Raw genomic sequence first — 20700 nt, 5'->3', positions numbered from 1 at the left:
GGTGAAAGGGAAGGCTGGTAGGTATAGGGAATGCTGGATGACTAAAGAAATTGAGGGTTTGGTTAAGGGAAAGAAGGGAGCATATGTCAGGTATAGACATGATAGATTGAGTGAATCCTTAGAAGAGTATAAAAAAACTAGGAGTATACTTAAGAGGGAACCCAGGAGGGCAAAACGGGGCCATGAGATAGCTTTGGCAAATAGAATTAAGGAGAATCCAAAGGGTTTTTACAAATATATTAAGGACAAAAGGGTAACTAGGGAGAGAATAGGGCCTCTCAAAGATCAGCAAGGCGGCCTTTGTGTGGAACCACAGAAAATGGGGGAGATACTAAATGAATATTTTGCATCAGTATTTACTGTGGAAAAGGATATGGAAGATATAGACTGTAGGGAAATAGATGGTGACATCTTGCAAAATGTCCAGATTACAGAGGAGGAAGTGCTGGATGTCTTGAAGCGGTTAAAAGTGGATAAATACCAGGACCTGATCAGGTGTACCCGAGAACTCTGTGGGAAGCTAGAGAAGGGATTGCTGGGCCTCTTGCTGAGATATTTGTATCATCGATAGTCACAGGTGAGGTGCCGGAAGACTGGAGGTTGGCAAACGTGGTGTCACCGTTTAAGAAGGGTGGTAAAGACAAGCCAGGGAACTATAGACCGGTGAGCCTGACCTTGGTGGTGGGCAAGTTGTTGGAGGGAATCCTGAGGGAAAGGATGTACATGTATTTGGAAAGGCAAGGACTGATTCGGGATAGTCAACATGGCTTTGTGCGTGGGAAATCATGTCTCACAAACTTGATTGAGTTTTTTGAAGAAGTAACAAAGAGATTTGATGCGGTAGATGTGATCTATATGGACTTCAGTAAGGCGGTTGACAAGGTTCCTCATGGGAGACTGATTAGCAAGGTTAGATCTCATGGAATACAGAGAGAACTAGCCATTTGGATACAGAACTGGCTGAAAGGTAAAAGATGGAGGGTGGTGGTGGAGGATTGCTTTTCAGACTGGAGGCCTGTGACCAGTGGAGTGCCACAAGGATTGGTACTGGGCCCTCTCCATTTTTTTTGTCATTTACATAAATGATTTGGATGTGAGCATAAGAGATGGACCAAGTATTGGACCAAGGGGTCTGTTTCCATGCTGTTCATCTCTATGATTCTACATTACAGGAATGATGTAGAAGCTTTTGAGAGGTTTACCAGGATGCTGGCTGGATTAGAGGGAATGAGATATAAGTTAGTAAGTTTGCAGATGATACCAAAATTGGAGGTGTAGTGGACAGCGAAGAAGGTTACCTCAGATTACAACTGGATCTGGACCAGATGGGCCAATGGGCTGAGAAGTGGCAGATGGAGTTTAATTCCGATAAATGTGAGGTGCTGCATTTTGGGAAAGCAACTCTTAGCAGGACTTATACACTTAATGGTAAGGTCCTAGGGAGTGTTGTTGAACAAAGAGACCTTGGAGTGCAGGTTCATAGCTCCTTGAAAGTGGAGTTGCAGGTAGATAGGATAATGAAGAAGGCATTTGGATTGCTTTCCTTTATTGGTCAGGGTATTGAGTACAGGAGTTGGGAGGTCATGTTGCGGCTGTACAGGACATTGGTTAGGCCACTGTTGGAATATTGTGTGCAATTCCGGTCTCCTTCCTATTGGAAAGGCGATGTGAAACTTGAAAAGGTTCAGAAAAAATTTATAAGGATGTTGCCAGGGTTGGAAGATCTGAGCTACAGGGAGAGGCTGAACAGGCTGGGGCTGTTTTCCCTGGCGTGTCAGAGACTGAGGGCTGTCCTTATAGGGGCTTACAAAATTATGAGGGCATGGATAGGATAAATAGGCAGTCTTTTCCCTGGGGTCGGGAGTCCAGAACTAGAGGGCATAGGTTTAAGGTGAGAGGGGAAAGATATATAAGAGACATAAGAGGCAACGTTTTCACACAGAGGGTGGTACATGTATGGAATGAGCTGCCAGAGGATGTGGTGGAGGCTGGTACAATTGCAACATTTAAGAGGCATTTGGATGGGTATATGAATAGGAAGGGTTTGGAGGGAGATGGGCTGGGTGCTGGCAGGTGGGACTAGATTGGGTTGGGATATCTTGTCAGCATGGACGGTTTGGACCAAGGGGTCTGTTTCCATGCTGTACATCTCTATGATTCTACATTACAGGAATGATGTAGAAGCTTTTGAGAGGTTTACCAGGATGCTGGCTGGATTAGAGGGAATGAGATATAAGGACAGTCTGGAAAAGCTTGAGTTATTTTCTCTTGAGTGGCAAAGGCTGAGGAGAGACTTGATAGAAGTCAATAAAATTAAGAGATACGTAGATAGGGTTAACATTTGGAATATTTTTACCCAGAGTTCAAATGTCTGATGCTCAGGAGGAAAAGGAAGCACTTAAGGTTAGAGGGGCAGTTCAAAGGACATGTGGGGGGCAGGTTTTGTTTTATAACACAGCAGTAGGAGTGTAAATGCTCTGCTGGGGGGTGTGTGGGGGGTGCAGTGGCGATAGAGGATACAATAAAGCCATTTAAGGGACTTTTAACTAAACACTGTGGTGTGCTAATGAAGGCTGGATCAATTACCATACAGCAGCCGAGTTAGGCAGGCATTTGGGGTTGGGGTTGGGGCAGGGGGAGAAGAAGGTCAGTGATTTGCCATTCGAGCTTACAGATCTGCTGCCATTAGCTCAGTGTTGGACTTTGGCTGGTCTCGTTCAAGTTCCACGCTACTCATGCTTTGGTCACGGGCTAAGGGTACAGGGTAGGCAATTTAGGACCAAAGTGAGGAGAGATTTCTTCGGCCAGAGTGGCAAGTCTGTGAAATTCTCTTCCACGGAGCGGTTAGGGTCAAAAATATTGAATGCATTCAAGAAGGAGTTACATACAGTTCTTGGGGTTAAAGGAATCAAAGGATATGGGCAAAGACCAGGAACAGGGTACAGAGTTGGATGCTCAGCCATGATCATATTGGATGGCAGAGCAAGCTCAAAGGGCTGAATGGCGGGTAAGAAATTTAACAGCTTTCCAATTGAGCATCTGATTTTTTTCCCCTTACTCCAACCCAAGATACAAAACTAAACTTTCATAATGATGATTTCAAATGCAGCCAGCCTTTATTTGACTCATTCAATTTATAGCAATCCAGATGCTGTAGGGAGATCCACAATATTGTTGGGAGGGAGTTCCAGGATTCTGACCCATTGACAGCCATTTCATATACCCAAGCCAGAAGGGGGAATGGTGCTCAAGGGGTTTTGCTGATAGTCATGTTCCCACATTATCTGCTGCCCTTGTCTTTCTGGATAGCTGCAATGTATCTTGTAGATAGCAGCAATAGTGTGTATTGAGTGTTGATCATTGAAGAAAAGAGTGGATGCTTGTGGATCTGGTGCCACTCAAACAGGTTGCTTTGTCCTGGATGACGTCAAGCTTCTTGAGTGCTTTTGGAGCTGCAAAAAGTGGAGAGTATTCCAACACACTCCCAACTTGGGCCATTTAGATGGTCAACAGGCTTTGGGAAGTCAGGAGATACAGTATTCCTTGCCTAACCTGCTCTTGTAGCCACTGTATTTATTTGGTGAGCCCAGTTCAGTTTCTGGTTAATGGTGGTCAAAAATCCTACAGCTCCCTTCCTCACAGCATTGGGCTGTAGTTATTCAAGAAGGTATCTAAAATTACCTTCAAGGCCATTTGAGATGGCAAATGGTGGACAGAGATGCCCAAACGCTATGAATGAGTAGAAAAGACAATGGCCCAATATATTACCAAATTGTTTCTTTTTTTTTGAAGTGAGTGAATTTTTTTTTTGTTCATGGCACGTGAACATCACTAGGCCAGCATATATTGCAGGGTCTAGATTAGAATGGTGTTGGAAAAGCACAACAGGTCAGGCAGCATCCGAGGAGCAGGAAAATCAACATTTCGGGCAAAAGCCCTTCATCAGGCAAAGAGGGCTTTTGGCCGAAACGTTGATTTTCCTGCTCCTTGGATGCTGCCTGATCTGCTTTGCTTTTCCAGCACCACTCTAATCTAGGCTCTGGTTTCCAGCATCTGCAGTCCTTGTTTTTACCCAGCATATATTGCACCAGAGAAGGCGATGGCAATAATCCATTTGCAATTATTTTGGTGCCAGGCAAATTTTTTGGGGATATCTGTAAAGTCTAAGCAGGTAGGGATGTGAAAGAGTCTTCACTGCTGGTACCAAGTGTTCCCTTTACAGCAATATATATCAACATTTGCTTACTGCCTCCAGACCAGATATCGCTGAATTCCTGGGCTTACGATGCTTATCTGTTCCGTTAAAACTATACAGTAGCTTTTTACCAGTGAGTTTGTGAACACAAGTTCCGTTTAGTACATTATAGTATCTTCTGTATGTGGTCACACAAGTCAGCAGTGTTATTGTTCACACTGTTTACCCAAACTTGATATTTCTGGAGTCAAAACAGATCAAGTTCCTTGAACTTACTTTTGACATTTGAGGTTCACTGCTTATAATCTGTATTATAACAATTTGTGGTCCCCTCTGCTGGGTGTAAGATTTAAACAACAACCATTAAGACCATAAGACATGTGAGCAAAAGTTAGGCCATTCATCCCATCCAGTCTGCTCCACCATTTAATCATGGCTGATAAATTTCTCTAGGAGTAAGTAAGGACTGCAGATCAGAGCTGAAAATGTGTTGCTGGAAAAGCACAGCAGGTCAGGCAGCATCCAAGGAACAGGAGAATCGACGTTTTGGACATGAGCCCTTCCTGATTCCTGAAGAAGGGCTCATGCCCAAAACGTCGATTCTCCTGTTCCTTGGATGCTGCCTGACCTGCTGTGCTTTTCCAGCAACACATTTTCAGCTCTGATAAGTTTCTCTACCCCATCCTCTCACTCTCTTCCCGTAACCCTTGATCCCTTTGACAATCAAGAATCTATCTATCTCTGTCTTAAATATGCTCAATGACCTGGCCTCCATTGATGGTGAATTCCATAGATTCACCAACTTCTGGCTGAAGAAAGGTTCTCCTTATCTCTGTTCTAAAAGGTCTTCCTTTTACTCTAAGGCTGTGCCCTTGAATTCTAGTCTCTCCTACCAATGGAAACATCTTCCCAACATCCACTCTGTCCAGGCCATTTAGTATTCTGTAAGTTTCAATTAGATCTGCCCTCATCCTTCTAAACTCCATCGAGCATAGACCCAGAATCCTCAAATATTCCTCATAAAGCTTTTCATTCCTGGGACCATTCTCGTGAATCTCCTCTGAACACACACCAGGGCTAGTACATCTTTCCTGAAATATGGGGCTCAAAACTGCACACAATACTCAGAAGTACATCCCTGCTTTTATATTCCAGTCCTATCAAAATAAATGCCATCAATGCATTTGCCACCTTAACTACTAATACAACCTGTAAGGTTATGTACGAGAATCCTGAACTAGAACTCCCAAGTCTCTTTGCACTTCAGACTTCTGAATTTTCTCCCCATTTAGAAAATGGCCCATGCCTCTACTCCTACCTCCAAAATACATGACCTCACATTTTCCCCACATTGTATTCTATCTGTCACTTCTTTGCCCACTCTCCTAACCTGTCCAAATCCTTCTGCAGCCTCCCTGCCACCTCAATGCTGCCTGTCCCTCTATCTATCTTTGTATAATCTGCAAACTTAGCCAGAATGCTCTCAGTTCTTTCATCTAGATTGTTAATGTATAAAGTGAAAAGTTGTGGTCCCAACACAGACTTGTGGAACACCACTTGTCACTGCCTACGACCCTGAAGGACCCTTTTTATCGCCACTCTCTGCTTTCTGCCAGACAGCCAAGCTTCTATGCATTCTAACACCATTGGCCCTTATCTTACTCAGTAGTCTCCTGTGTGGCACCTTGTCAAAGGCCTTCTTGAAGTGCAGGTAGATGACATCCATTGGCTCTCCTTGGTCTAACTTGTTATTCCCTCGAAGAATTCTAGCAGATTTGTCAGGCATGACCTACCCTTGATGTAACCATGCTGACTCTGCCCTATTTTACCATACACTTCCAAGTATTCAGAAATGTCATCCTTCACGATGGATTAGAGGATCCTACGCACGACCGAGGTTAGGGTTATGGGTCTATAATTTTCCACCTTCTGCTTTACACCCTTTTTAAAAAGGGTTGTTACATCAGTGATTTTCTCGTCCTCTGGGACCCTTCCGGATTCTAGTGATTCCTAAAAGATCACTATCTCTTCCGCTATCTCCCTTAACTCTGGGGTGTAGTCCATCTGGTCCAGGTGATTTATCCACCTTAAGGCCATTCAGTTTTTTATAGCACCACCTTCTTGGTGGTGGCCACCATACTCAGCTCTGCCCCCTCTTGAATTTTTGGGAAATTTCTCGTCTTCCACTGTGAAGACTGACATTAAGTCATTTAGCCATTGCTTTGTTCCCCAAATCTTCCAGCAGCCCAATGTCCATTTTTGCCTCTTTTGCCCTGTAGATCTCGAAAGAAACTCTTACAATCTTCCTTTATATTACTGGCGAGCCTACCCTCCTGTTTAATCTTTGGGTTCATTCCTCAAAGCAATATCATGACCAATTTCAGTCAACCTGCTTCAACAAAGCTGGGCAGTTAACTGCCAGTCATAATCTAACTGCTGCATTCTCTGTAGCTACTCTTCCACTCCGTCCACTTTCAAAACCATCAGCGCCCTGATCAGTATAAAATGTTAGTACTTTTTCCTAAACGTCTCACCTTTTATGACACTATTTTCAACAATACTCAGAAAATATATATGAGCTGCCAGAGGAAGTGGTGGAGGCTGGTACAATTGCAACATTTAAGAGGCATTTGGATGGGTGTGTATATATACACCCATCCAAATGCCTCTTAAATGTTGCAATTGTACCAGCCTCCACCACTTCCTCTGGCAGCTCATTCCATACATATACCACCCTCTGTGTGAAAAGGTTGCACCTTAGGTCTCTCTTATATCTTTCCCCTCTCACCCTAAACCTATGCCCTCTAGTTCTGGACTCCCCAACCGCAGGGAAAAGACTTTGTCTATTTATCCTATCCATGCTTCTCATAATTTTGTAAAACTCTAAGGTCACCCCTCAGCCTCCGACACTCCAGGGAAAATAGCCCCAGCCTGTTGAGCCTTTCTCTACAGCTCAAATCCTCCAATCCTGGCAACATCCTTGTAAATCTTTTCTGAACCCTTTCAAGTTTCACAACATCTTTCCAATAGGAAGGAGACCAGAATTGCACGCAATATTTCAACAGTGGCCTAACCAATGTCCTGTACAGCTGTAACCACTACACCTCCAATTTTGGTGTCATCTGCAAACTTACTAACTGTACCTCTTATGCTCGCATCCAAATCATTTATGTAAATGACAAAAAGTAGAGAACCCAGCACCAATCCTTGTGGCACTCCACTGGTCACAGGCCTCCAGTCTGAAAAACAACCCTCCACCAACACCCTCTATCTTCTACCTTTGAGCCAGTTCTGTATCCAAATGGCTCGTTCTCCCTGTATTCCATGAGATCTAACCTTGCTAATCAGTCTCCCATGGGGAACCTTGTCGACCGCCTTACTGAAGTCCATATAGATCACATCTACTGCTCTGCCCTCATCAATCCTTTTTGTTACTTCCTCAAAAAACTCAATCAAGTTTGAGAGACATGATTTCCCAAGCACAAAGCCATGTTGAATATCCCTAATCAATCCTTGCCTTTCCAAATACATGTACACCCCGTCCACAATTTGCCCATCACCCATGTCAGGGCCACTGGTCTGTAGTTCCCTGGCTTGTCCTTACCGCCCTTCTTAAGCAGTGGCACCATGTTAGCCAACCTCCAGTCTTCCAGCACCTCGCCTGTGAGTATCGATGATACAAATATCTCAATAAGAGGCCGAGCAATCACTTCTCTAGCTTCCCACAAAGTTCTCGAGTACACCTGATCAGGTTCTGGGGATTTATCCAGCTTTACCCGTTTCAAGACATCCAGCATTTCCTCCACTGTAATCTGGACATTTTGCCAGATGTCATCATCTATTTCCCGACAATCTGTATCTTCCATATCCTTTTCCACAGTAAATACTGATGCAAAATACTCATTTGTATCTCCCCCATTTTCTGCGGCTCCATACAAAGTCTGCCTTGCTCAGCTCCCTTTTAAATACAAACTCCGTTGTCACCAGTTGTAGAGTGGCATAGTGAAAGGTATCAACCCTTTCTAATTTGTTTGTAACAAATATTCATTTACTTTCCGTAGGCTGTACTACTTTACCCACTCAACATATTTTAGAAGTATGGCTGGCCTTTCGGCAATAATGTCTCAACAAAGGTCAAGAGATTTTTAATTCTTAAATTTTCTTACTTTGCACTTTCCAGAATTTTTATTGCCTCGTCATTTCTTCCTGTCTGCATGCAAATGAGACCACGTTCAAGTAATGCATTTGGAATCAAGTAATGATCATATTTGATCATCTGCTCTCTGAAACAAAAGGACAACAAAGATCAGTTAACTTAATTTTAAATAAGCAAACATATTTAAGATCAACTATAACTATAATCAACTAGCTAAACTCCATACAAATTCATCACCCTCAACAATCCTCTTTGTTACCTCATCAAAACATTCATTCATGTTAATCAGATATAATCTTCTCTTAACAAATATGTTAAATATGGCTTTGATTATCCCATTTTAAGGGATCAAGTATTTTTCCTTTTTGTGTCTTTCAGCTGTAATGGAAATTGGACTTCTATACCAACACTTTACTGACAAAACTCTATCATCATTGTTGAAATCGAAAGGAATTTTGAGAGATAATTTAACTCACCTTTGAGTTTATGGATTGCTTGGAATTTTGCTTTCTCTATCTACACTATTTTGTCTGTCTTAATAGTGAATGAGTGTATGTAGTTTGGGGTTGCAAAAGGGGTATTTAAGTTGCATAGCAGTGGATTTTAATTCCTCTTTTTTTCTGCCATTTGTTCAAGTTAATTGATAAAATAAATAGCATTTTGGGATAAGTACATTTTGCGTTGGCTTGTTGAATTATTGGGACAACCTTCTCAGTTAAGTTGTGACACCATGCTTTCTGAATGAAAATTTATCATGTCCCTCAGAATTTCTTCCAACAGTTTTCCTGTGGCTAATGTTAGGCTCACTCGGCTAAAATTACTGTCTACTCTTTTCTAGAAAATGGCACAATGATAACTTTCCTCCCGTACGATGTTTGAGGCCAGAGAGGATTAGAAAACTGCTATTTCTTTTCCCTTAATGTCAGATACATTTCATTCAGGACTTTCAGTCAAATATGTCAAATGTGACTTTTAATTTCAGCTAATATTTCACATTCTTCCTCCGTTGCAATGTCTGAATGGTCATTTTCTTCTATTAAAACAAATACAAAAAATATCCATTAAGAATTATACCTCATTTGCTGAAGATACCTTCTTGCTCATTAAAAGGCCCAACTCGTCCATTTATCTATTTATAAAATATCTTAAGATTTTTCTTGTCAATACATTTCATACCTTCTCTTTGCTTTCCTAATTTTGTCTTATATTTCACCTCTTCACTTTATATACTAAGTTTATTTTAAACTGTATTGTGTCTTAGGTTTCCCCAATGAATTTGGAGAAAATACGCAGACTCTAAATTAGACTGTCAGTTTTACTTACTTTGTGTGAATCCAATGGAAATATTGCTCTGCTTCTGAAAGTTTATCCAAGTGCTTCAGACAAAGACCTTTGAGTAGCTTCACCAAACACCGGTCATCTATGAGAAACTCCGTTACTGCAAATGAAAAGTTGTTTTTAAAACCTATTTAATCCTCTTACCTTTTGTGAAATACATGCAAATTGTTTCATTTTTATTCTGATAATTTATTAATATTAAATAAAGAGAATGTTATGTTGCATAGAAAGTAGTGCTTCACCCTTGTATCCTAAAGACACTGTTTATTTACATAGGACATTTAGCATCCTTACAATGCTCTTTAGTACTTCATAGCTGATGAAGTCCAGTTGCTGTTGAAGTGAGGAAAAATTTGGGATCCAGTTTGTGCATGAAAAGGCCTGCGAGTAATTCTGTACTGTATTTTTGAGGGTATGTTGCTTCAACTACCCCTGTATCTTCCAATCAGAAGATCTGGGCCAACATTCCTGAAGTCAGATCAGATGAGGGAAAGATTTTTTGTTTTGAGAGTTTATAACTATATGATAATTTTCTACTCACCTTTGTTGTTGTGATCTGGTTTATTTAAGAATTTAAATCTAGCTTTTAAAAATTCTTAAACTACCATGTGGGATTTGAACTTGCATTATTAGTCTAACCCTCTGGTTAGTCCAGTAGTATAACTATTATAGTAGTGGAAAATGAAATTCCACAACCTGAGCAGATTTCATATCACTCCCAAAGTTGAAAGCTGTGTGCCAGTCTCTGAAGAACAAAATTTTCTTTCACCATTGTGCATTATTAAAACCAATAGAATCTCAAGATGTCGAGAATATATATTTGCTCATGGAATATCTGAAATCTTCAGACTTAAAAGTCATAATGACAGTTCCCTCCTACTTTTCCATAACTATACAGGATTCTTACTGCTTTAATATAAGTTTAATTGGAGTTTCAGATTCTTCAGTTTGAACTTACCTGGGCCATTTTCAAGTGTTCTCTCGGCTTCATCAAGTGTCTCAAGCATACCTTCAGTCAGATCTTGATGTTTCCCAATCACTGTATAGCCATTCCAAATATACATCATTTCCTGAAATTATATTAACCAAATTACCTTTTGCATATTTTTACACACTAAATGCAGGTGATTCTTATAAAGTACTTTAACCAGAAATACATTTCTCGTGGTTATCAAATTAGTTGCTGATCATTTGCATCTGTCATAGGGGGAATGATAAAAGCTATTACTAAATAAGTTACAGCAAGGCACTTAACCTTGAATTTATCTATCAGGTAGAGTCAAGCTTGGTTTGTGAAAAAAAGTTTGACCGATCCATTGGATTTCTTTGAGGAAGTAATATGCTTTGAATAAAGGATATATTGTACTTGGATTTCCAGAAGGCATTTGATAAAGTGCCACAAAGATTATTATGGAAAGTAAAAGCTGATGGTGATGAAGTTTATATATTATCATTGATCAAAGATCGACTGGTTAACTGAAAGCAGAGTGTAGACCGAAATGGGTCTTTGCAGGTTGGCAAAAATGTAACAAATGGTCCAACAAGTAATGATCCCAGCTGCTGAAACTACTGGACAAGTCAGATCACAATTAAATCTATCTTTGCAGATTTTATTTTTATTTAACTTTTGTTGATTTGTGGCCAGTTACTGAAACAATCACATAAGGCTGCAGAATAAAAACAAACATTTTGAAACCTTTTAAAACATATAGCACAACAAAATAATCCTATTACCAAAAGAGAAAATGCTGGAAAATCTCAGCTTTGACAAAGGGTCAGTTAGTCTCGAAACGTCAGCTCTTTTCTCTCCTTACAGATGCTGCCAGACCTGCTGAGATTTTCCAGCATTTTCTCTTTTGGTTTCAGATTCCAGCATCCGCAGTAATTTGCTTTTAAATAATCCTATTTCTTGTCACTGTTACAGAGCTCATCCAGAGAAATTACCTATGTATCAGATTGTTCATTTAAACCGATTTTCCCCAGTTCTTCTTGTGAACTATGAATTCTGCTGACGTGAATACTTTAAAAAAAACTGACAGCTTAGATTTTCTCAGCTTTTAACAACCTGCAGATTTCCAACCAAACTGCATTTTCTCTGAACTATCCCATCTGCCTTTCTAGGACGTTATTTGTTTTCAACCCTCGTGAGGACCCTCTGAACTACCCAAAGCTTTCCAATCCCTAGATTTCCTAAGCAACTGCTATATGACAAGCCTTATAAGGTCCTTAGAAAGACGACCCAACCATGATTTTGTTTTTTTGATAAACTCTTCACAAAAGTAATCCAACCCCGTATGCCACAATTTTAAAATTCAAACTCTAAAAATGATCATTTTTATTTATAAATCAACCTATCTTATTGCAATATGAATGACTTGGATAAAGGTATAGTTGCCAAATGTGCTGATGACACACGTACGATATCAAATTGTGAAGTGGCACAAGGTTGCTGCAGAAGGATACCAATAGGTTAACTGAACATCATTCGCCAGATCTTTGTCCCCTCAATGCTGGAAAATGTGATATTTTGGCAAGGGAAAAAATGTAGAATTTTGATTTACAGAGGGACCTGGCTATTTTATATCATGAATCTCAAAAGGTTAGTGTGCAGGCATGTCAAGAAATTAGGAAAGCTATTAAAAATGTTATCATTTACTGCGAGGGGGATCGAATATAAAAGTGGGGACACTGATGGGATCACATTATTGGCCACATTATTTATGTAAATGTGTTGAAGTGGTTAAGAGAAGGTTTATCAGAGTAATACCTGGAATGAGTGGGATGTCTTACGAGGAAAGGTTGGACAAGCTAGCCTTATACCTGCTGGAGTAGTAGGAGATGAATTTGATGGAGATATATTTGATCCTGAGGGGGTCTTGAGCCAAGGTGGACGTGGAGAGGATGTTTCCTCTTATGGAACTAAGCATTCTTGTTTAAAAATGAGGGCTTTCCCATTTGAAAAAGGAGATTATTTTTTTCCTTTTTAACTTTATACTTTATTATATTGATCACTGTAGAGTACAAGCAACATGAACTGGATTGGAGAAAATTTACAAATAGGAGATTGAAATCCCTGAAACCGTATCCTAGTTTGGTTCCTATGATAAATGAATACTTTTTATCCTTGTGGGCGGCACGGTGGCACAGTGGTTAGCACTGCTGCCTCACTGCGCCTGAGACCCGGGTTCAATTCCCCCCTCAGGCGACTGACTGTGTGGAGTTTGCACGTTCTCCCCGTGTCTGCATGGGTTTCCTCTGGGTGCTCCGGTTTCCTCCCACAGTCCAAAGATGTGCAGGGTCAGGTGAATTGGCCATGCTAAATTGCCTGTAGTGTTAGGTAAGGGGTAAATGTAGGGGTATGGGTGGGTTGCGCTTCAGCGGGTCAGTGTGGACATGTTGGGCCGAAGGGCCTGTTTCCACACTGTAATGTAATCTAATCTAAAGTGAGGGAAAGAACAGGAAAGAAAGAGAACAATGGACCTCAGTGCAGCAACTCCAAGGCAATAAAGGATGTGCGACAAATGCTCTCCTTGTCCATGACACTAATACCCGATTAAATATTACAGAAACAAAAGGAGGGGAGGAAGGGAGAGAATCAATTACAACAGATTTACACAATAATGAGAGTAGTTTTGTTCACAAAATTAATAAGAGTTGAAGTAAACAATAAATAGGCAAATTTCCTGAAGCAAAGGTTGTATAATGTACTCACCAAAGCAGGTACTGGGAGTTTTACGGGATTCTGTGAAAGGTACCGTCGAGCCTTTCTGATTGCAAATTTTTCAGTTGGCAGAGACTTGCCAGCGATTTTCTGTTTCATGCTTGGCACTTTTCTGATGACAAAAATCATGTCAGGTATTGATGTATTACAATATTCTCCAATATTTTCCAGCATAGAGTTTATGCATTTGTTGTGTGAATACTCTAAGTTCGAAAAACAGAATAGCACATGATACCACTCTAATATTCCATTACAGTAGTTCAATACAAGGATAAAAAGTATTCATTTATCATAGTAACCAAACTAGGATATGGTTTCAGGGATTTCAATCTCCTATAAGCAAACCTAGTTTTACCGCTGCTGTATGCTTTACTTTTCACCTTCCAAATCTAACTTGGCTGACCAGAAGAATAGTAAACCCATTGGGCACAAACACACATTCCATGGCCAGATCCTCTAAGCTTACAGAACTATTTTCTCTCTTTAACAAAGAGGTTTAGAATCTTTAAAGCACAGAATATGCAGCTACTGCTGGAAACGTGTAGCATGGTTTGGTACCTATATGCTATACTGTACTGGAAGGGGCTACCTATTCAGGTAACCTGTGATTCTGAAGAGTAACTTATATAGTTGGTGCAAGAGTTATGCACCTTTTACTTTATCCTTATAAAGTAAAAGACAATGCATGATTGAACTGAAATGAATTGCTGTGATAATTGTGTATTTCATTTGATTGACACTACTTCAGAATCGAATATATTATGGAGTCATAGAGATGTACAGCATGGAAACAGACCCTTCGGTCCAACTTATCCATGCTGACCAGATATCCCAATCCAATCTGGTCCCACCTGTCAGCATGCAGCCCATATCCCTCCAAACGCTTCCTATTCATATGCCTATCCAGATGCCTTTTAAATGTTGCAATTGTATAAGCTTCCACCACTTCCTCCGGCAGCTCATTCTATACACGTATCACTGTCTGTGTGAAAAAGTTGCCCCTTAGGTCTCTTTTATAATCTTTCCCCTCTCAGAAACCCCAAGCTCTGGAGATGGGCAAGTCAAAAGGAATGAGTGGTAATCTGTGATTTTCTCTACTCTGAAAAGTTGGCTCTTTGTTTTTCTAACATTATTAGGGAAATTCCTAATAACAGGTGTCTTCCAGGTTGGCTGCTCCCCCATTTCATTTAAATGATACACACACTGGAAAATATACCAAGGCTCAGCAGTAATACATGGGATGTGAATGCCATTGATATAGTCAACCTTAAACACAAATCCTAGCTGCCCAAGGACACTTTAAGAGTCAAGGCCAAATGAGATAAGGACGGCAGATTTTCTTCCTTAAAGGACATCCATGAACCAGATGTGTTTGTACCATAATCAACCAACAGTGTTTGTTTGCCATTTGGCTAGATTTTAATTCCAGATTGTACTGAACTCAAGTTTCACCATTTCCTATGATTGAATTTAAATCCATGATTAGGGTGTAGGTTTGCTCACTGAGCTGTAGGTTTGATATCCAGACGTTTATTACCTGGCTAGGTAACATCATCAGTGGCGACCTCCAAGTGAAGCGAAGCTGTTGTCTCCTGCTTTCTATTTATATGTTTGTCCTGGATGGGATTCCTGGGGTTTGTGGTGATGTCATTTCCTGTTTGTTTTCTGAGGGGTTGATAGATGGTATTTAAATCTGTGTGTTTGTTTATGGCGTTGTGGTTGGAGTGCCAGGCCTCTAGGAATTCTCTGGCATGTCTTTGCTTCGCCTGTCCCAGGATAGATGTGTTGTCCCAGTTGAAATGGTGTTTTTTTTTCAATCTGTGTGTAGGGCTACGAGGGAGAGAGGGTCGTGTCTTTTTGTGGCTAGCTGGTGTTCGTGTATCCTGGTGGCTAACTTTCTTCCGGTTTGTCCTACGTAGTGTTTGTCGCAGTCCTTGCATGGAATTTTGTAGATGACGTTGGTTTTGTCCATGGGTTGTACGGGTCTTTTAAGTTTGTTAGTTTTTGTTTGAGAGTATTGGTGGGTTTGTGTGCTACTAGAATTCCGAGGGGTCTTAGTAGTCTGGCTGTCATTTCTGGAACTTCTTTGATGTATGGTAAGGTGGTTAGGGTTTCTGGCTGTGTTTGGTTTGCTTGTCTTGGTTTGTTCCTGAGGAATCTGCAGACTGTATTTTTTGAGTATCCGTTCTTCTTGAATACGTTGTATAGGTGGTTCTCCTCTGTTTTCCGACATTCGTCTGTGCTGCAGTGTGTGGTGCCTCGTTGGAATAGTGTTCTGATACAGCTTCGTTTGTGTGTGTTGGGATGGTTGCTGGTGTAGTTAAGTATTTGTACTTAAGTACAAAGACATGCCTGAGAATTCCTAGAGGCCTGGCACTCCAACCACAACACCATAAACAAACATATAGATCTAGACACCATCTGTCAACCCCTCAGCAAACAAACAGGAAATGACATCAGCACAAACCCCAGGAACCCCATCCAGGACAAACATATAAATAGAAAGCAGGAGAGAACAGCTTTGTTTCACTTTGAGGTCGCCACTGATGATGCTACCTCGCCAGGTAATGGAACGTCTGGATATCAAACCTACACCCTAAACCTCAACCTGAGCTACAATCCTTCACAAACCTTGCTTAAATCCAAGTGTCTTGAACATTAGGCTGGCATCCTGGATTACTACTACACAACTGCCTCCCAGTCTGAGAAAAATATGGGCTTAAATTTATAAATTAGCTGAAATATTAGTTGATTAAAACAAGACTCTTTTAAGTTGAAGATTGGATAATTTATTTAACTTTTTGTTGGGCTCGTCTTGATATTCCTTTTACTTTGAGGAGAAAGTGAGGTCTGCAGATGCTGGAGATCAGAGCTGGAAATGTGTTGCTGGAAAAGCGCAGCAGGTCAGGCAGCATCCAGGGAACAGGAGAATCGACGTTTCGGGCATAAGCCCTTCTTCAGGAATGGGGAAAGTTTGTCCAGCAGGCTAAGATAAAAGGTAGGGAGGAGGGACTTGGGAGAGGGGCGTCGGAAATGTGACCTCCGACCGTCGGGTTGTTGTGGTTTGGCGGTGGATGAGTCCAATGACCTGCATATCCTCGGTGGAGTGGGAGGGGGAGTTGAAATGCTGTGCTACAGGGTGGTTGGGTTGGTTCGTCCGGGTGGCCCAGAGGTGCTCTCTGAATCGCTCCGCAAGTAGGCGGTCTGTCTCCCCAATATAGAGGAGGCCACACCGGCTGCAGCGGATGCAGTAGATGATGTGGGTGGAGGTGCAGGTGAATCTGTGGCGGATATGGAAGTTTCCCTTGGGGCCTTGGAGAGAAGTGAGGGGGGAGGTGTGGGCGCAAGTGTTGCACCTCCTGCGGTTGCAGGGGAAGGTGCCGGGAGTGGAGGTTGGGTCGGTGGGGGGTGTGGATCTGACAAGGGAGTCGCGGAGGGAGTGGTCTCTACGGACAGCTGATAGGGGAGGGGAGGGAAATATATCCTTGGTGCTGGGGTCTGTTTGGAGGTGGCGGAAGTGACGGCGGATGATGCGCTGTACATGGAGATTGGTGGGGTGGTAGGTGAGGACCAGTGGGGTTTTGTCCTGGTGGCGGTTGGAGGGGCGGGGTTCAAGGGCGGAGGATAAGAAAGTGGAAGAGTTGCGGTGGAGGGCATCGTCGATCACGTCGGGGGGGAAATTGCGGTCCTTGAAGAAGGAGGCCATCTGGGTTTTGCGTTTTTGGAACTGGTCCTCCTGGGAGCAGATGCGGCGGAGTCGAAGGAATTGGGAGAATGGGATGGCGTTTTTGCAGGGGGCAGGATGGGAGGAGGTGTAGTCCAGGTAGCTGTGGGAGTCGGTTGGTTTGTAGTAGATGTCCGTGTTGGTTCGGTCGCCTGAGATAGAAATAGAAAGGTCTGGGAAGGGGAGGGAGGAATCTGAGACTGTCCAGGTGAATTTGAGGTCGGGGTGGAAGGTGTTGGTGAAGTGGATGAACTGTTCAACTTCCTCGTGGGAGCACGAGGCGGCGCCGATACAGTCATCGATGTAGCGGAGGAAAAGGTGGGGGGTGGGGCCAGTGTAGTTGCGGAAGATGGATTGTTCCACATATCCTACGAAGAGGCAGGCATAGCTGGGGCCCATGCGGGTGCCCATGGCTACTCCTTTCGTTTGGAGGAAGTGGGAGGATTGGAAGGAGAAGTTGTTCAGGGTGAGGACCAGTTCAGTCAGTCGAAGGAGGGTGTCAGTGGAAGGGTACTGGTCGGTACGGCGGGAACTTTGCCCTATTATTGAAGGAATTATCCAAACTCCTTTGATGTGCTAAAGTCCAAAGGGCTGCCACTAGGGGGAAGCACTCTACTGGAGGACTGTTACTCCTCAGTTTATAGCATAATTCTATTGAAACATGCAGAATTGATTCTGTTATCTAATTCAACACACCACCGTGTACACCTTCCAGTATTTCTGTTGCAGTCCTGCTAGTGTTCCAGCAAATTTCAGAACATGCTCGAAGAACATCTCATTTTCTCCCTCAGTCCCTGCAGTCTCTAAGACTCAAATCGATTTCAATAACATTAGAGCCTGATTCAATCCTTCCTTTTTTTTAAATCCATCCCACACCCAGTGCTGTTACAATATGGATTGCTTTTAGCACAGTTACCCTTTGTAACATACTTCTAGGCACATTATCACATTATATGGGTTACATTCAGTACAGCTCACCCAACCTCTCCCTTTCCCATCTTCCCTCTCACAAATTCACCTTCAGCATAAATACTTTTTTCCTAGCTGCTAACAGTGCTTAAGAGGAGTCACTGGACTCAAAGTGTTAACTCTGCTTTCTTCTCACAGATGTTACCAGAGCTGCTGAGTTTCCCCTTCAATTTCTGTGTTTCTTATAATCTTTATGGATTTGCTTGCTAGAACCTGACTTTTGTTTGAAATCAACAGCATTTAAAACTGAAAGTTGGCTGGAAGTTTTAAAATAAGACACAGCTACAGAAGAATAGGAAAAACTGAGGTAAGGATCTTTGTAACACAATGGATCACATCTGGCATGGTGGTTCAATATTGGCAGTGGGCATACTGAAAGACTAAACCTGGACTAACCCTCTTAGGACAAAGTTAAAAATCACACAACACCAGGTTATAGTCCAACAGGTTTAATTGGAAGCACACTAGCTTTCGGAGCGACGCTCCTTCATCAGGTGATTGTGGAGGGCTTGATCGTAACACAGAATTTATAGCAAAAATTTGCAGTGTGATGTAACTGAAATTATACATTGAAGAATTGATTGTCTGTTAAGCCTTTCATCTGTTAGAATACAGTGATCGTTTCACTTCTTTCATGTGTAAATCACAAAACCCTTTTTTTTTTTTACAGTTGCATTCTCGGGTTAACATGTCCTTTTAGGACATGCATCCTCACCACAAAACAGGCTAAAGCCTCAAGGATAGATTCTTTGCAACTGTTGAATGATTTGAACCTTGCTGAGTCAGTTGAGAAAATACAGTGCGATCAACAGAAATTAGACTAGATTAGATTAGATTATTTACAGTGTGGAAACAGACCCTTCGGCCCAACAAGTCCACACCGGCCCAACAAGTCCACACCGACCCGCTGAAACGCAACCCACCCATTTCCCTACATTTACCCCTTTACCTAACACTACGGGCAATTTAGCATAGCCAATTCACCTGACCTGCACATCTTTGGACTGTCGGAGGAAACCCACGCAGACACGGGGAGATTCTCGATGTTCAGATGAAAAATTGTGATTCTCTAACCAAGTGGTGAACAGAGATGAGAATCTTGCTAGTGAGCAGCCTAATTGCATCCATTGTACGCCATTATTATATAATCTTGACTCATTGATATTAGCTTCCTATTCTCCCATACACTGGATAGAAACTAATTGGCAAAAATTTCCAAAATGAAAGTCAGAATAGTTACTGGCAACTCCAGCTCACTCTTGTTCCCCTGTGTCTCCTTCTTGGATAGCAGTCCCAATATCTGAGGCCACACTCTATGGGCCTTGTCTGCTCACAATTCCTGTCCATAGATATTGGCATCATCATACCCTCATGGCACATCATTGATCCGTTTATAATACAGCCTGACATTTCAATGCTGCACTTTGGAGCAAACTAACACCTTTCATTGAAATATCGCCACTAGGACATGGGGACAGGCAAGCAACTCATCGATTGGATGAAGGAATATCTCAGCAATCGTCAATTGTGCTCTTGATACCTCACTTTGTGCTTACTTTGATGCTCAGAGGATATAAACCTTGCTGTGCCTATTTGCACTTTGCTTCTCTCTTGCCTTGCACAGAACAAAAGCTAAGTAGCTTGTCATAGTCATCAGCAATCATTAGTCAAAGGCTTTCTGTAAGGCACTGTGCTCTGTCAATTTCATACCACTGTCATGTGCCAGAAGCTTATACAGCAAGCACATTACATATGACTCAACTAAATGGCCATTTCTCAAAGTCTAGTCTTCAGTCAAAGGAGACACCCTTCAGCCAGGGCTTCCTGGGAATGTAAGTCAAGGGCAGCCACTTGTTTAAGGATTTGAACACGGTCATGGGTTCAGCATCATTAAATCCAAAGAGTTGCAGCAAGTCAGTCAGTCAGTCAGGGAGCTGCACAGAAATCAGACAAGGGCCAAAACACTCACCAGTTGGTACTGCCCTTCCAAATTGGTTAAGGGGGTAGCCATTGTCCGTTTTGGGGTTCTGTCCAATGGGGATTATAAGGGGTCACTGCTGTGGCAAGCTAGAATCTCAATTTAGGGATTGAAGGCTGCATGCTGGAATGTAAAGGATGTAATAGTTGTGAAGGGGGACAACTTAACATAGTTGTTACTTCATTCAACAAGGGGCAGTGGAGATAATAGAGCATGGAGAGAAATAGGATAACATGGAAAGTTGGTGGGAGGCATGTAATCAGCAGTTAGTATTGCCCAGGATTCAATGGGGAAGGTTGGAGGGCAGATGAACAGTTAAAATAAATGGATTAGTTGGGGATGCAGAGTAGATTTGGGAGTGACCTAGCCTGCAACTCATTCCAGCACGACTGCTGTTTCAGTCCATCATGATGTAAATAACAAGTGCACAATGGGTATGGGAGAGCTCTTTACTATTGCTACCACAGGTACATTTTCCTATTGTATGTGCACCAACTGGCTTGAGCAACAGACACCTGAATCAGGGCAATGACACGTAAAGTCACTCCAGAAGCATCCCACTGACCTCCTTGTTCGGTACCTCCATGTTACAATACATGGGGGATACTGTTTTAATGCA

At 42.1% G+C, this 20700-nt stretch overlaps 1 protein-coding gene across 3 annotated transcripts in view; it reads right to left on the bottom strand.

Moving 5' to 3' along the window:
• The window catches only part of ttc39a (tetratricopeptide repeat domain 39A), a 101103-nt gene that overhangs the window by 9024 nt on the left and 71379 nt on the right, over window positions 1-20700 (bottom strand). For all 3 annotated transcript variants that reach the window (XM_043699216.1, XM_043699215.1, XM_043699217.1), the window contains 4 exons: window positions 13402-13522; window positions 10648-10759; window positions 9675-9789; window positions 8362-8478 (listed from right to left, as the gene is read on the bottom strand). In XM_043699216.1, coding sequence (XP_043555151.1) covers window positions 8362-8478; window positions 9675-9789; window positions 10648-10759; window positions 13402-13522 — 465 coding nt within the window. The remainder of the gene's footprint in view (window positions 1-8361; window positions 8479-9674; window positions 9790-10647; window positions 10760-13401; window positions 13523-20700) is intronic.

Source organism: Chiloscyllium plagiosum, chromosome 11, assembly GCF_004010195.1.
Source record: "Chiloscyllium plagiosum isolate BGI_BamShark_2017 chromosome 11, ASM401019v2, whole genome shotgun sequence".
Taxonomy (NCBI): domain Eukaryota; kingdom Metazoa; phylum Chordata; class Chondrichthyes; order Orectolobiformes; family Hemiscylliidae; genus Chiloscyllium; species Chiloscyllium plagiosum.
The sequence above is the reverse complement of the archived record's forward strand: the minus strand, read 5'-3'. Positions and strand labels throughout refer to the sequence as shown.